The 16,433-nt window shown below is 25.0% G+C and overlaps 2 protein-coding genes and 1 long non-coding RNA gene across 5 annotated transcripts; 2 read left to right on the forward strand and 1 right to left on the reverse strand.

Annotated features, from left to right (window-relative positions):
• The first annotated feature begins 1,019 nt into the window (after positions 1-1,019).
• LOC107997682 (uncharacterized) lies at positions 1,020-7,135 on the forward strand. 2 transcript variants are annotated; one of them, XM_017056445.3, is made up of 4 exons: positions 1,020-1,157; positions 1,885-1,987; positions 2,124-2,321; positions 2,394-7,135. In XM_017056445.3, exons 2-4 carry the CDS (start codon positions 1,892-1,894, stop codon positions 4,089-4,091), a joined length of 1,992 nt encoding a protein of 663 aa, XP_016911934.1. In that variant the 5' UTR covers positions 1,020-1,157; positions 1,885-1,891; the 3' UTR covers positions 4,092-7,135. The 2 variants fall into 2 exon arrangements, with proteins under 2 accessions (XP_016911934.1, XP_028522409.1); XM_028666608.2 differs by having other exon boundaries at positions 1,054-1,643.
• Positions 6,654-8,150, reverse strand: LOC114577515 (uncharacterized). The gene is made up of 2 exons (XR_003697660.2): positions 7,310-8,150; positions 6,654-7,156 (listed from the first exon to the last, which is right to left on the reverse strand). It is a non-coding gene; the product is annotated as an uncharacterized LOC114577515 (long non-coding RNA).
• A 33-nt stretch (positions 8,151-8,183) lies between these two features.
• On the forward strand, positions 8,184-15,968 carry LOC107997589 (uncharacterized). 2 transcript variants are annotated; one of them, XM_017056286.3, is made up of 5 exons: positions 8,184-9,610; positions 12,897-13,218; positions 14,498-14,731; positions 15,047-15,282; positions 15,358-15,968. In XM_017056286.3, exons 1-5 carry the CDS (start codon positions 9,553-9,555, stop codon positions 15,591-15,593), a joined length of 1,086 nt encoding a protein of 361 aa, XP_016911775.2. In that variant the 5' UTR covers positions 8,184-9,552; the 3' UTR covers positions 15,594-15,968. The 2 variants fall into 2 exon arrangements, with proteins under 2 accessions (XP_016911775.2, XP_016911776.2); XM_017056287.3 differs by having other exon boundaries at positions 8,184-8,562.
• Positions 15,969-16,433: the final 465 nt, after the last annotated feature.

Consider the following 16,433-nt stretch of genomic DNA (forward strand, 5'->3'; position numbering starts at 1 on the left):
TTGAAATTATAATAATTAATAAAAGTTGTTAGTTTTAGAAAATCATGAATTATATAAATAATTATATAAAATATTATGATAAATATGATTGAAAATATAATTTTTACTTATTAAAAATAAAAATATTTTTCTATGCATTACGATAAAAACATTTAAAGCAAAGGATAAATTAGAAAATATGGTACAATATCTGTGGAAAATCGATAGAGATAAAAACATGTTATAAAGTAAAAAATATGTAACATATCATTATAAAGCGTGTTGTAGTATATAAGAATTATATGAGAATTATATGAGAAATAAAAATAAAAAGATATATAAAAAAAATAAGTAATATAGAAAAAAAATTTTATAAAATTTTTAAATTTTATATTATATACATATAATATATAATTATAATATATATTATAATATATAAAATAATATGTAAAATAATAAAAAATATATATATATATATGTCTAAAATGATAATAAATAATAAATGATTACTGATTACCTGTTAGCAATAGTTCCATAATATATAATATATGATAACAACACATTTGTCACACTAAAAATTTAACAAATACTTAACAGTAAATATTTTTTTTACTAAATTTATTATTAAAATATAATTATTTAAGAACATATTTAGTGCGTCACAACTATCGCGAATTCTGCTACTCGAACTGTTTGATTATTAATTCGATAATATTCGATTATATTCGATTATATTCGATTATATATCCGAATATATCGATTTATATTTATTATTATTTTTTTAATTTTACAATCTGTAATATACTAATTAAATATTTTTTAATATTAATATGTTGAAAATAAATATTATGTTTTTAATTTTTTAAGTTAAATATATAAATTAATATCAACAAAATTATATAGCATTATATATAATAAAAATTGAATCTAGGGAATTTTCAAACCATTTCACATTAATGCATCAAGCATGACTTCCGTTTTCGTCCATCTTGAACATTTTAGTTCATAATTTAAACACATAAGATAACAGAGCGCCTATGGTCAATTCAATCGCGCAAACTCCGGAAAAATAATAAACAAAAGGAGCGATGGACCTTTTCCACCGAAGCTGTCCGATAATGTGTCGTATCGTGTCCTTGCATGTTTAAGTGTTTATACACGTGAAACAGCATCGTGGGGTGAGTTTACGTAACAGAAGACTATACGTTGTTAAAGTAACGTATTGCGTCCTACAGATAACCCTTCTATTTATATTTATTTGAACATTTAGTGTGTAAAATTGAAGAATTTTGAGGTTATATTGACAATCTATGATGGTCGTGTAACAAAAGGGCTCTAATGCATCGGCGTTATCGTAGAAACTTCAATTTCTGTATTCAAGCAATTTCATTGAATTTATACATAATATATTCGATTCAAAAATTTTCCTCTTATTGGTGTAAAAGTATAAAGATATATTAAATGTACATTGGTATGCAATTTAACGCATTTGCTCCGCCACATTTGTTACTACGAATTTTTAGCCACCCCTTCTACGGCCCCCTATTTACGATCACATCATACTTACGTGACATGATTATTAATATTCTTTAACTGATAATTTTTTTTTCTTCTTGCTCATTAAACTTAATAATGAACAATATATTCTCTTTTTTATTTTAAAGGTAGAATCTCATTGTTTATGTATACATTATTACTAAATAATCGTAAAAATTTTTAATAAAAATAAATAAATAATATTTCTAATATTAAATGATATTTATGTATGTTGTTTATTATATATGTTATTTATTAAAGCAAAAATTTTTTCTTATATATATATATATATATATATATATAATTTTTTTAAAATATTTATAATATACTATCACTTTCTTTTTTCACTTAAAATAAATTTGTTTTCAGTTATAAAATGACAGAAGGTGGTGCAACTAGAATGAAGCGCAATGGCGCTCGTTTGTTTAAAAATCCTCCTCAGCCCCATATGTGTATACAAGATTTCATACAGGTATATTTAATTAAGAAAAAGCTTTAAATATTTCAAATATTTTTAGAATTTCATATGAATTATTAAATATAATAATTTTATATAATTATAATTATAAAAATTATTTGTTGAAACTTTAATTGTTTTATTACTTTAGGGCACTGCTGTCCCATGTTATGTAAATGTTTTATCATGGGAAAAAATTGCAATGCCATTGAAACCTTCACAGCCTGTACCATTTTATGGTGGAATGAGAGTCCGACCACCACGTACAAAAACAGAAGCTGTAATATTTGCAGTAATGGCTAATCCAGAAGTTCTTCGAATTAGTGGTAAAAACGCTCAAGATCCAAAGGTACTTATTCATAATTATCATATTTTATTACATTTATGAACAATTTCTCATACAGCTTTATTTTTGCTATAGAAGCGTACCAGTTTAATAGAACTTTTACTAGATTTTGTGGAAAGGATGAATGCAGGTGTAATTTTTATGCGACAATATACAATATTGAAAGATCGGGATATTACTGGTGAATTAAAAGAAGTTTGGAATGCAGTACAAGCAAGACGAGATATGGAGCAACCTCCTCCGCAGCAAGAAACTTGGATCGACGCGCAACCACCTGTTCCTCAGTATCCTCAGTATCAAGATCATCAACAACAAGATTACACATCACAACCTCCACAATATCATTCAAGTATTGCATATGGTAGGGTAATGAGTAATGAAGGTATGCATTATGAAAGCTATGGTCATCAACCTCAAAATCCAGTTATTTCACAAAACGATCAATTATATCAATCCGGGCAATTAGTGCCACAACAGTATCATGGAAACGTTCCTCGGATTACACCAATTGCTTCTAGAGATCGTAGAGATAATATAGTACAGAATATTCCTCAACAAAACTGCCCTGCATATCCATCCCAACAGTATCAATTTCAACAATTACCTAGGCAAATGGTACCACAATATGTAAATTCAAATGTTCATCCTAATGCCAGTCTTAATTATGGGCCAACTACAAATTCTAATGTTAATCCAGCTATGAATACGAATTTAGCACCACCTTTTCAACCATATATAACTTATCAACAGCGAATTGATAATGCAATGCATATTGATATGCGCAGAATGCAACCACAACAGCAACAAATACATTTAAATCATGTACAACCTGTTCCACAATATGAACCAGCAACACCATATAATGTTCAAACAAATTCGTCGATTAACGTTCTTACAATTAGAGTAGGTAGACCACACATGGGTGTTGCTCAGAAGAACAATGCTAGTAAAAGACAAATGAATTCTCCTACTCATTCAAAACAATCTTCTTGTACAAATTGCCAGAACAAAGATATATCTGATAATGGTACGAAACCGAAAAGTCCTGTTAAAGTTTTGCAACGGGAATTGCCATCGAATGATCGACAAGATATAAATAATCATATACTCACTACCAATAATAAAATAGGTATCGAAAAAAATTCTACTGAAGAAACAAAGAATGTGCAAGTCACTGATTTAGATGAAGAAATCAAAAAAACTGATACTTCTAATAACGAAACGCCCGAATTACCTAGAAAACCAAATGATACTCATACTTTAGACTCAACGTTAACGAATACAGAACGAGATGCAATGAGTTTTATTGACGACAACACTACTTTCGAAGAGAAACAACAAGAAGTAAAAAATACGGATATTCCAAATGGTCAAAATTTATCTGATCAAAAGCATTCAAAGTCAAAAGCGATTGTAATGAAAGGAAACAAACACAAGGAAAATACGGAAAATAACAGAACAATTCGTATTAGATTTGTTTCTGATCAGAAAAACGATAGTCCGAAACGTTCTCAAACAGTTAATAATATTATTAAGAGCGTTTTTAAAATTCATCCAGGTATGTCTGCTGAAGAAACGTCAAGTAAACGAAAAACTAATGGCCAAGCTAAAAATAATTCTAAGATTAATGGTGAAAATGAAGAAATACAGCAAGGATATACAATATTAAAAAAAACAGAGTCTACTACTCAGGAAGAAATAGCGAGCGAATTAGCTCAATTATCCATTCAAGACTGCAAAGATGCGACCGAAGTTAGTCCCGTGCTCTCGTGATAGCCTAGTTTGTAGCTGGTACCAAGTACTAGCTTGCAAATAAAGAGCAGTGAATACAATGTAAATAGATAGAACATTAATCAATAAAAAAAAAAGTCAGAAAAATAAATCTTAAAGAGGGGGACATAAAACAATAGAAATGAATACAATCGTACCAAAATATCAGGACGTGCTTTTGCTGACGGCCATTTATTTTTTGACGAATCCATTCGTCTTCCTTGACATAACTTTGACAAGACGGATCATAATGAAAAGTTTTTTAAATGAAAAAACTGCAAAACTAAATATTTTAAAACTAACTAAAACTGAATAAAAAAAAATATCTATTTTCTGTGAATATACGCAGATAAACAATATAAAAAAAACTTTTAAAAGGAGATCTTAAGATTGCTACTAAGAAACAAGAAGAATTTCATTAAATGTTAAACGAATTGAACAAATGTTTACAATTTGAGTTAAAACAATAATATGAATTATACATTAATATGTTATTTATCCATCAAGATCCGTCATACAATTTAGCTTCCAGTAATGTCTATTAATAGTCTTTGAAAGAAAAAATTGAATAAATAAAATAGTGATACGCTATTATAGCAAAATTATAATACATCATCAATATATTGAATGCAAGGAAACTCGATTTTGGATTTGAATAGATACACGTCCGGAATGATAAAAAATCGATTATGAAGGAAGAAAACTAGTTAATACATCTGGTATTTCAGTAACATATAATTTAACGTAAAATATTAAGTCGTTCCCGTAGATTAAATTGAGAAAACAGTTTCACAATGGAATAAGAGCTGGTCATCGCGTACTTATCTTCCAACCATGCAGTTAGTGAAATTACTTTTGGAATTATACCGAGTGGGACAAATCGAATATTTAATACCATATTATGAATCATAATAAATAGATTTTCTAGAGTAGCTATTAAGGATTGAATTCGAATTCTTATCTAAGCATTAATATTCTGTTCTTTTTCGCTTATTTTATTTTTCATATTCGTACATAAGATCTTGCGCATAGAAAAGAATTTCAAACATTGTATTTTGAAATCCAAAAAGATAAAAAGAAAGAAAAATTTGTTCACTCGGTATATTCTTTGATAGAATCATTACATTCTAATGCATAGTTTATTAGTTGAAAAATACACAGGGCTGCCAAATCTCCGTAAATCATATCAAAATATTTAGAGAAATATTACATAAATAATTTATTGATTGACCAACTGTTTGTCATTAATTTGTACGCGCTGTTCTACCGCAATTTTTAGTTTGCCTCAGAGGCTCTCAATAATTTGTTAAAAAGAAGAAAACGGTTCATTTTATCGATATTATGTATCAATAATAAAGATTGGACAGTCAATTAATAAACTTGGCTTCGTTCACCACGTGCACGAATCATATCTGTGCATTAGTTGAACATCGAATTAACTGAGGCCTCTGTAAATTTGACGTGCCGTTTTGCATTCTAAATATTATAAAGTACTGCTGCCACGCGAAACGACATCGTCACTTATCAATTTATTTAGCGTTATTAAACCACTGTCATGCGTTCTCGTAACGCGAATTGCATGTTTTGATATTTTAAAAAGATATATTCTATAATTCATTTACAATCAATATAATGATCAAAACTTTTTGAAATGAAACCAAAACAAAAAAAAAAGAGAAGAAACCGTAAAAATTACAAACAATGTCAGCGTGATCTGTCCATTGAGCTAATTAACCTCAATATTTGTTTTGATCATTCTCCCGATTTCTTTCTTTTTTTTTTTTCTTTTTTTTTTTTTTTTTTTTAATATCAAAAAAAAATTTTTTAAATATCTAGACATTGTCCGTATTTTTTTAGTATTTGAGGTGGTTTGTTAGTAAGTCTAACAATAAGATCTCAGCTCGTGATACACAAATAAGTTTGATTATCGTGGCACTGATGGGAAAGGACCAATCCGCAAGACCAGAGTGCAATTAACGATTTCCAGAAGTCTGGAAACAAAGTAGAATTCCTAAAACGAGCTGGCTCTCGAGTGGAAAAAAAAGTGCTCGATCTGTTTGTTAATTTTTTTTTTCTTCGTTCTTCTATCATCTTCGGTTTGAAAAATACAATAATTAAATAATTTGACACGTAAAAACTGTCACGTGCTACAAACAAATATAAAAATGTTATCGTGGTGCGTGCATTATGCATACATATTACAAATATATACACGCACACTCAACATATATATATGTATATGCATATATATATATATATATATATATATATATATGTATATGTATATATGTATATATACTTATACATATGAAAAGGTTTTTTCCTTATTTTATATGACAGCACGTTAGACAAGACAAAACGTTACGGGTTTCATGTTTAATCGGAGAGAATGCGAGCAAATCATCTATTTTATTATTTTTCGAAAAAAAAAAAATTTACATTTTATATGAATCAGCGCCATAAATGCGTTGTTTTTTTTAAACGATCGTATAAATTGCTCATTAGCAATTTGTCGTAATTACTTTAGCAGTAAGTCTTAAATGCAGCCAATTGTCATTCCCGTCATTGTATTTCGTTTTTTTTTTTTTTTTGTTTTAATTTTTTTTTGTCTTGTTCTATTAATTCACAAATATATAATTTTTTTTGCATACGATAAGAGGAGCGGATGTCAAACGTAATTGAAATCGTTTTGCGTCGAGTTATTTAGTCAATTTTTATTTTAAAATGCTCAAATGACTAAACGTGTCAAAGATGTTACGTTTAATCAGAAAATCTTATTAATTTTATCTAAGAAACTTTATTTACTTCCTTCTCGTCTTCTCTTCTTTTTTCTTTTATTTCGAATACAATTCTGAGCGGCTTGGCCCCTTCCTTTGCCAAACATCCCCAAAGTCCCTCCTCTCATTATTGTTAATAATATGTATTCAGTATTCGTGTTATTTTAGATTCTTATTATTATTGTCAGGTATATTCTGGTTTATTATATCATTATTACCATGAACAATGTAATCTATTATTATTCTATAATACATGGTTTTTCCAAAGCTCGTTTGTTGTTGTTTATTTACCTGTCAAAATGATACATCCCATTATTTATAAGAAACATTAAATCTATAACATTATATAACAAGCTTCAAAATATTTAATTTAATTAAATTAACAAAAGAAGATATATTCAATGTGTTATGATTGACATATATATAAATATAAATGCAACTTACTTCATGTTCTTATCAACTTTTTACTGTTTAATATTGTATTTATATCTATACATATTGTTTACGCTTAGTTTCTTCGCCTACAAATGCAATTACTTATTGTTATAATCAGCAAAACGTGTCATATAAGATCCTCAACTTTTAATTTTTGATATTTTGGAGATATTCAAAATGTGTTAGTATCCTATTTTTTATGTTTTACTTTTTCAATCATCTTTTTTATTAGAATAAAAGATTTATATGATGATCAAGCTTTATAATGTTACAAATATATTACTAAACATTACAAAATAATCTACAATATTAATATTATTAATTAAAAATATCAAATCTTTTATTCAACATGATCATAAATATTTTACATGTTGCCTTCTTAAAGTAATATTTAATATATTTATAAGATATAATATAAATACACAAATAGAAATCTACGTTATTAGATATTTCATTCATTTTATATAAATGAAAAATATTTTTTAATCACATTTTTTATAAAAGATATATCATAATAAAATAAGAATTTTAAATTATTCTTATGAATCTAAGTTTGTGTTTAAAGTTTAAAAAGTTAAACGATTTAGCTTATTCTGTCGATAATATACTATTTTAGCGCTAATCTTCATTTCTTATCCTATTTTATCTTTAAAGAAATATTTTTGAGGCACTCAAGAGATAGCGCTAATGGCTAATTTTTATTCTATTTTTATTCTTTTAATTGTCTATGTTAATTTCATACAAATCTCTAGAGATGGTGCTGATTTGTATATTTTTACTCCATCTATATCTTTCTTCCACTATTTATTCTTCTTATCTATATTTACTCTGTAAAATTTATGCGTTCAAGAAAAAATTCAAATATATCAATAATTAACTTTATTATTTTTTTTTTTCAAGAAATCATAAATATTTTATTATTATATTGAATAAATAACATTCATAATATATTAACAATTTGTATAAAATTAACTTTTATTATATACTTCATTTGTGATTATAATGTACTTAATCAATAATATTGCATGTAATCCAAAATAGGAATTAGATAAAGGATTTAAATAATTTCTAAAATCATAAACAAAAATAAGCGTTGTTTGTCGCATCTATTCTATATATCGTTTATGGCCATATGTTGTCTGTAGTTTACAATAATATTATACGTGTAGAATATCAAAACGATGTCGAAAATACAGTAATAGCTACTTTCACCAGCGAACACTATACGACAAGTTCCGCGTACATATAGAGTTGATAGAAAAGTAAGAGTAAAATACTTTTTCTTTTTTTTCGTATGAAACATTTATTTTCACCAACTAGGGAATTCACTCTATCGATAACTTCATCCATTATTTTACCGGTAACCATGCAAATTTCGCTATTATAAATTTTATTTGAAAAAAAATTATAATTTTCTAAATTAAATGAATTTAAACTATGTCATTGTGTTGAATGTTTTTACAAAATATCATTATAATATTTAATCTATTATTAATATAATATTTATAAATATATTTAATATAATTTATTTTTATAAATTATTAAATAATTCATAACACGAAAGTGATTTAAAATGTAATTAAATTATTAAAAAATATACGAATATTAAAAATCAAATAAAATTACGTATAAACTATAGATCACAAATTTCGTGTAAAACTATAATATAAATTTTAAACAAACAAAAATTTATCCGAAATCGTAAAAATCTAATCATAACAAAAAATACGACATTCAATTTTGAATGATACATTTTTAATATATAATAAAAAAAAAAGCAATTCTCTTATAATAAAGAACTTGATGTTCGATTTTCTACAAGGTCCTTCAGATCCTACACATACACTTATATATACACACATACATATATTATATACATCTATTACGATGTTTATATATATATTTGGATTGCATCCAAGAGAAGGAAGGAACGAATGAAAAGTAGGAGACTACCTTTCTCCTAAGATGTGCGCTAGAAACTTATTTCTTTCATTTCTTTGCAATGCACGCAACTAGAACGATCAAATAACGAAGACGTGATAATTTTGTATACATTATTTATGCTAAATTATATTTTTGCGTGATATTGGTCCGTTTAATCATTCCATATACGAGGATTATATCGGTAACGCTTATAGTGATTTATGACAACGTGATATTTTCAGCAGAATGTTGATTATTTTTTAGTACATTTCATAGATAGATATATTTTAAGTGAAAGAATTGATTCTATTATTCCTCTATACTTGAAAATGAGAGGAAAAAATGAGCAAAAACATCGATATTCAGAAAAAGAAGTGGACTTCACAGGTCAGTGTTTTTTTTACAAAAAGTGCAGTGTATCGATAATATTTGCTATAAGTGAGCGAATTTGTGTTATTTTGTATCAATTTTTTGCTTTTATTGCCAAAAGATATATTTTTGTTCTAGAATGATTTTGCTTTGCAATAAAAATATTTACATTGAATCTGATTTTTTTTTTCTATAGAATAGAAAACTTTAATTTTATAAGTATATAATATAAATTGACTTTCTTTTTTATAATATTTAAAATTTAAAATAAAATATAAAATTTTATTATAAAAATTTTAAAATATAGAAAATTTAAAATATAGAATTTTAAAATATGAATATATTAATGTAATTAGCAGAATTTTTGCTCCTAAGATAGAAATTACTTATATATCGATTTCAAATAAAAAATATAAATAAAATATGTAAGAATATGTAATTATTAATCTTTTTTTATATAAAAATCAAAATTTTTTAAACTTGATCGCATTCAAATTCTGAAAATTTCAAAAAAAGTTTCAAAATCATAAAAATTATGATCAAAATGATTATTAATAAATATTCTCGACTTATATTGGGTGAAAAAAATTTATTGTAAATCATTATTTCATTTAACTTTATATAATAATTCTTTATGAAGAATGTACATAATATATAGTGTATAATAGTGATATATAAAATTTTGTAATCTCACAATTCCAATAATTTTTTTCAATTAGAAATTAATGTCATTTAATATAATAATTTTTGTTTTTAAGTATATTATAGTGTATATTATATTATAATATTTATTATATATTATATATCTTAAGCATTATACATATGTATATATATTCATTTCTTAAATTTAGTTTGCTTTATGTAAGAATTATGTTACATAAAAATTAATAGATCATTGACAAAAAAAATTTTAAGATGAAATTAAAATTAAATAAACTCAAATATATTTTAAATTATTATGTCAAGATATTATTTATTAAATTATTATATCAAGTTATTATTTATGGTATAAAGATGATTAATGATATTAATGTAATTGCTCAATATTTAAATATATTGTAAAACAATATTAACAATAGTATTTAAATACGCAATATTTCTTTGAGTCAAGTTAATATCTTGGACTTACAATTGTTAATTATGATTACATATTTCTTAATACCTCGTTTTACATATTTCAGAGAATTGCATGTATTTTCTAAATGCAATGTTTCACAAAAGTGTAAATAGAAATCCACGACTTACTTTTCCTTGATTATTTAACTATGAACGGTAGTGAATATATATAATAATAATAATATAAACCAGTAAACCAACTCGTAATTATTCAATTTTAACACTATTCGAGTAATCATGTAATAAACATTAAATAGGAAAAAATGTTTAAGTAAAGACAATATTGAAATATTGATCGGTGAAAGCAATTTTTTTCGTAACAACATAGGTGACATAATGTTGATGATTTAACTTTCTACTATGAATGAGAATAGAATAAAATATTTCTTTGAAACATTTCTTATCGAATATTAAAAATATGTAAGTTGAAATAACAAATATCTAAAGAAAAAAATCAAATACGATAAAACTTTAATTTACAACATTTAATTACATTAATACAACGCATAATTAAAAAATTGTTTACTTATTTACCATCTTGAAATAAATCTCTTAATGTAATAATATTTAAAATAAAAATACACAATAATATTTATTCTCTTATAACAATCTAACATACGATTAAATCGATTTGAAGTCTAAACAAGTTGCATGATGTCTTCAAAGTTTCGCAATGTCTTATAATAGCTTTTCTATGAAGCATGCATAAATGGAAGTACAAGTAATTTATTGAGTTATTTTGAAAATTGTTTTGATGTTTTTTTATCTTTATTTAATTACTGATATATAATATCGAATAATATAAATTCTAAATTCTGAATTACTCGAAGATCTATCTACCATGATTACATAAGCGGCGACATATAATCATTTCTTCTGAAAAAAATATAATAATAATAAAATATAATATAATAATTTAAATTCAATATTGTATACTGAATGCATAATAACTTTTAGTCATAATTTGTTATAAATTATAAATGATATCTTAATGATCAAAAAATCATGAAGAATTCCATTAAAAATTTATTCCTTAAAAATAAAAAGTTCAAAATAAATAGAATAATTCAATTTTTGTAATTTCATATAATCATTTCTTCTGAAAAAAAGTATAATATATAATTTAAATTCAATGTTGTATGTTGATTACATAATAACTTCTAGTTATGATTTATTATAAATTATAAATGATCAAAAAATCATGAAGAATTTCATTAAAAATCTATTCCTTAAAAATAAAAAGTTCAAAATAAATAGAATAATTCAATATAATCTTTGTAATTTCATAAATTTAATATGGATAATATATATTGTATACGATTACCATAATGGGCATCCATCATTCTTCTTTATTCCTGTCGCGTTTGCTGCACAGATGTATCCACTTTCGATGGGTCTGAATACTAAATGAATTTTGACGTGTCGAATCGAAGATCATTCTACAATCAACATGCGTGAGTTTGTTTTACAAAATCGGTGGACTGTTACGAATTTTATCAAACAATGATCGACTCGTCCGACAACTTTTTTTAACCAAAGATAATCGATTATTTCTAAGATATTTTAATTCATTATATTATATTAATGACTTAATTAATTATTATTAATTATTATTGGAAAAAATGACACTTATATAAAATAATATAAAATTTATGTAATGGATACTCATAATGAAATGTAATTGAGGTTATTCCATATTTATATCATAAAATATAAATATTAAATAAAAGTTTTTATAATTTCTAAGAATATACATTTTATGGAAATTTTAATCTTATATAATCTTGAGAATTTCTAATCTTCATGTTTTTCTGGGAATAATTTAAGAACGGTTCAAATCATAAAGCACAGAACTTAAAGAAAATAAGATATCTTTAAAATACCTGCAAATTCCAAGTATCATAAATTCAAAATTCAAGACCATATTTCAAAATTTGAAAGAGAATTCTTTTGTCTTGAATTTTTAAGCAATAAATTTAAGCAATAAACTTTTAAATTTCGAGTTTTGAGTTTATAAAATTTAAAAGATTTATAATTTGAACTTCATACAAAAAAAAAAGGAAAAATTTTAATGAAAGATATTCGTTTATTTACTATTTAATTTATAAATTAAAAATATAATTTGTTATTGATCAGAATGATCAAAATTTGTTTACTAAAATAATATTATTAATATTTTTCCATTTAGATGTAGTAGAATTAAAACTACAGACGCTTTTAAAAGATGGAACAAATACTTTCATGGATTTCGAATGGCTAGAACCAAAATTACCGTCCTTTTTCGATGAAAAAAAATTTCTTCTCGGTCAGCAGATGTTTTATAACAATGCTTTCACCATGATGATTGCCAAACTGTGTGGATTGTTATCTTTATTCGCTATACCATCGATCAAGGACGTTTTAATGTTCACTGGACAGAGTGGTACACCATGTACAGCGTTTCGCAGATACGTATCCACTATTTTGCACAATTGGATTTGGTATGGAAAAAGAGCTGGTATAGAAAAAGAGTAAGTAATAGTAAAATTTTTTTTAAAAAATAATTTCAAGAAAAAAGGGATAACTTATTAAAAAACAAAGATATAAACCTAGAAAAATGATATTTTATAAATATTTAGGAAAATAGTAAAAACACATCTGAGATTATCAAAATTCATCGTAAATTTTTTTCTTCATGATTTTAAATAACAAAATATTCTTTTTTTTGAAGAATGAACATTTTTTTTTCAATTATTAATAGTTTTTATAGAAAATAAATATGTTTATCGTTTAATTAATCAATAATTAACTAATGTATTTCGTAGATATGTATATTTAAGCTTAAAAATGCGTAGAACTTGTATAAAAATTCATCCATCAAAAATGGCTAAAAAAAAATTAAAAAATTCTTAAAAAAAGATAATAAATTTTCTTCGTTGAATCAGTAGCTTACTAATCCAATTTCTTGGAAGTTCGAAGCATGTTAAGAATAACACTTTCCTTCAAATTAATTTTTATTGTTAACATTTGCTACAAATAGCATCTTTATCACATATCTTTATTTATCATTATATAAATATTTATCTCTATTTATCATTTATCATATATCTCTATTTATCATTTATTTAAAATTTAAAATTTACAATTTAGAATTTACATTAGGCAGATTTAACACGCGTCAAGAAAATTTGATTTTTTTACGAATTCTATCCAAACAATCTGCACACGATGAAAATATGTTTGGAAAGATCGACAGAGAAACATCATTGATATTCGAGGAATCGACGAGCGCGTGCAGCACCAGTATTTTAATCGATTTATCTTACCGAATATAATCTTCTATGATCAGAGAGAATAATTTCGTATCTGGGAAAATCCAAAATGCCATCGATGACAAGTGTATTATAAATATTTTTATACATATGTACAATATTTTATACAATATTTTTATACATGTTTAAATAAAGAATATCATTATAAACAAAAAATTTTAACATTAATAATAAAAATATTATTTTTATATTCTATTTAAAATAGAAAAATTAATTATAGTTAGAATTTTGCATTTTCTGAGCTTCCAAATAATTTACACTCGTTCATAAGTATTTTATAAAAATTTTATTTAAAATTATTTGAACATTTAAAATCGAATATCTTGTAAATATTGTAAATATTGTTAAAATAGAATAAAAAGAAAATTGATTTTTAATTCAAAACAGATATTATAAAATGAATCAAATGTGAATCTTGAATTTATTTAAAACAAGATGTTCTGTATTCTAGGATTATTTTCTTTTTTATCTTTTACAGATTTCTCGAGTCGTTGAAAATTGTGCGAAAAAAACACTGCGTAGCGTTTCGAAGAAGTTCAGAAGCAGGGCTGAACAGAGTCTCGCAACTGGATATGGCATTGGCTCAATTTGGATTCATGGGTTTCACCCTTTTGGGCGGTGACTATCTTGGGGTGAATAACAATTTCGAGGAACTAGAAGGACTGATTCACTTCTGGCGAGTCATTGGCAGTATGTTAGGCATGGAAGACAAGTTTGTATATGCTTTTGACTTTTCTTTTTTCTAATTCATACACCGATTATCGAAAATTATTTTATAAAAAATCATTTTATTAATTTAAAAAATTGTAATTTAATAATGACCAGTATATTTTATATAAATATATAAGTATATTTTATATTAGATAGATATTTCATTGATTAGATAGATTAATTTTATAATTTAATATTTTGAATACTTTAATTTTAATAATTTTTATAATAAAAGTAACTTTAATTCAATTTTAAAAAGATTAAAATAGAAAAATAAATTTTTATGTATATAAATAATTAAGTATATTTTATATAGATACAACATATGCACTGGAAGCGTTGAAGAAACACTTGCTCTTTGTAGACGACTTCTAGACGAAGTTTTTCTTCCATCACTCGCTTCTAGTGATAAAGATTTCGAGGAAATGAGTCGTGTTTTAATCAAATCTCTATGGTCCGTGAATCCTTATTTAGATTCAACCGCTTTCGTCCAATTCACTTTTATTTTTGCATCAAGTATTGCTACGAATAATAATCATTCGTTAAAAATAGGTAAATCATTTTATAATAAAAATATTAACTATTATTATTTAAACAACAATTTAAATAAAACTTATATATTTTCAGCTCCATCAACTATGTCGTGGTACAGCAGATTTATATTGAATCTTCAGTTATTTACACACAAATACCTGCTACCATCTTCTTATTGGTGGTCCAGATTCTTCAGGGCGTTCTTCAATAGTCAAATGCGATTAGCGATTTATTTGACGGAAAATTTGCCATTTCTGGCTTTCTGGAACTATGGTATAAAACATTCTTACGTCGATATATATAAATATCGCGTCAATATCCGAACTTAAACTGCAAACGAATAATTAAAGAAGATATTTTCCCTATCTAAAATGTACATAATTTGAAATGATTATATTAATATATAAAATGTTAACTTATTATATATATCAATAAGATACATATATTAAAATATATTTTGTAAATGCTTAAAGTATAAGTTAATAAGTTAAGATCGATTTTAAGTAGAAATTCGATTTAGAAAATAAGGATTATAATAGTTTTATGTTAATTATTGTACCTGCAATGACAAGAAAATTCGTACTTAGAGAATAATTTGTAAAACTGTATTTAAAATTATGTATTGACTAAATGTAAATATAGATATATTTGTACATACGTATAATATAGTAATATGCTAAATACAATCTCAAACTAAAACTATAGTTATAATTTGATAGATAGATAGTTCTATCTTCCCGCTAATAAGTTCAAATAAAATGATGAATTCAAGATTTGGGACAAGGATATATGTGAAATTAGTTTCAAATCAAAGACAATGACCCATCGAGCGTGCACCATCTCGCGTATGCGAAAACCTTAAAAACTGTGTAATTTTTCCACGCAACGTTTCGTAATTTTAGTCAAGTCTGCCTTATCTCTCGCACCATGGCGTCTGGTGAGTGTTTCTCTTTCAGATGAATCTACAATACTTATCGTATGAATCGTAAACCTGTCGTTCGACCCATGTTTTTATTTATTCACTCGAAACAAGTCGCGTCGAGACTTTCGTTTTTTCGTTTACTTTTCTTGAAGATAAATTCCTTATGAATATACGTATATATCTAAGTAAAAAATTGTTAATCGAATCTAAGATCGGTGTATCTTTTTAAGACCCGAGTTGTAATAAT

The sequence above is a fragment of the Apis cerana genome, linkage group LG5 (assembly GCF_029169275.1).
Source record: "Apis cerana isolate GH-2021 linkage group LG5, AcerK_1.0, whole genome shotgun sequence".
Lineage (NCBI taxonomy): Eukaryota > Metazoa > Arthropoda > Insecta > Hymenoptera > Apidae > Apis > Apis cerana.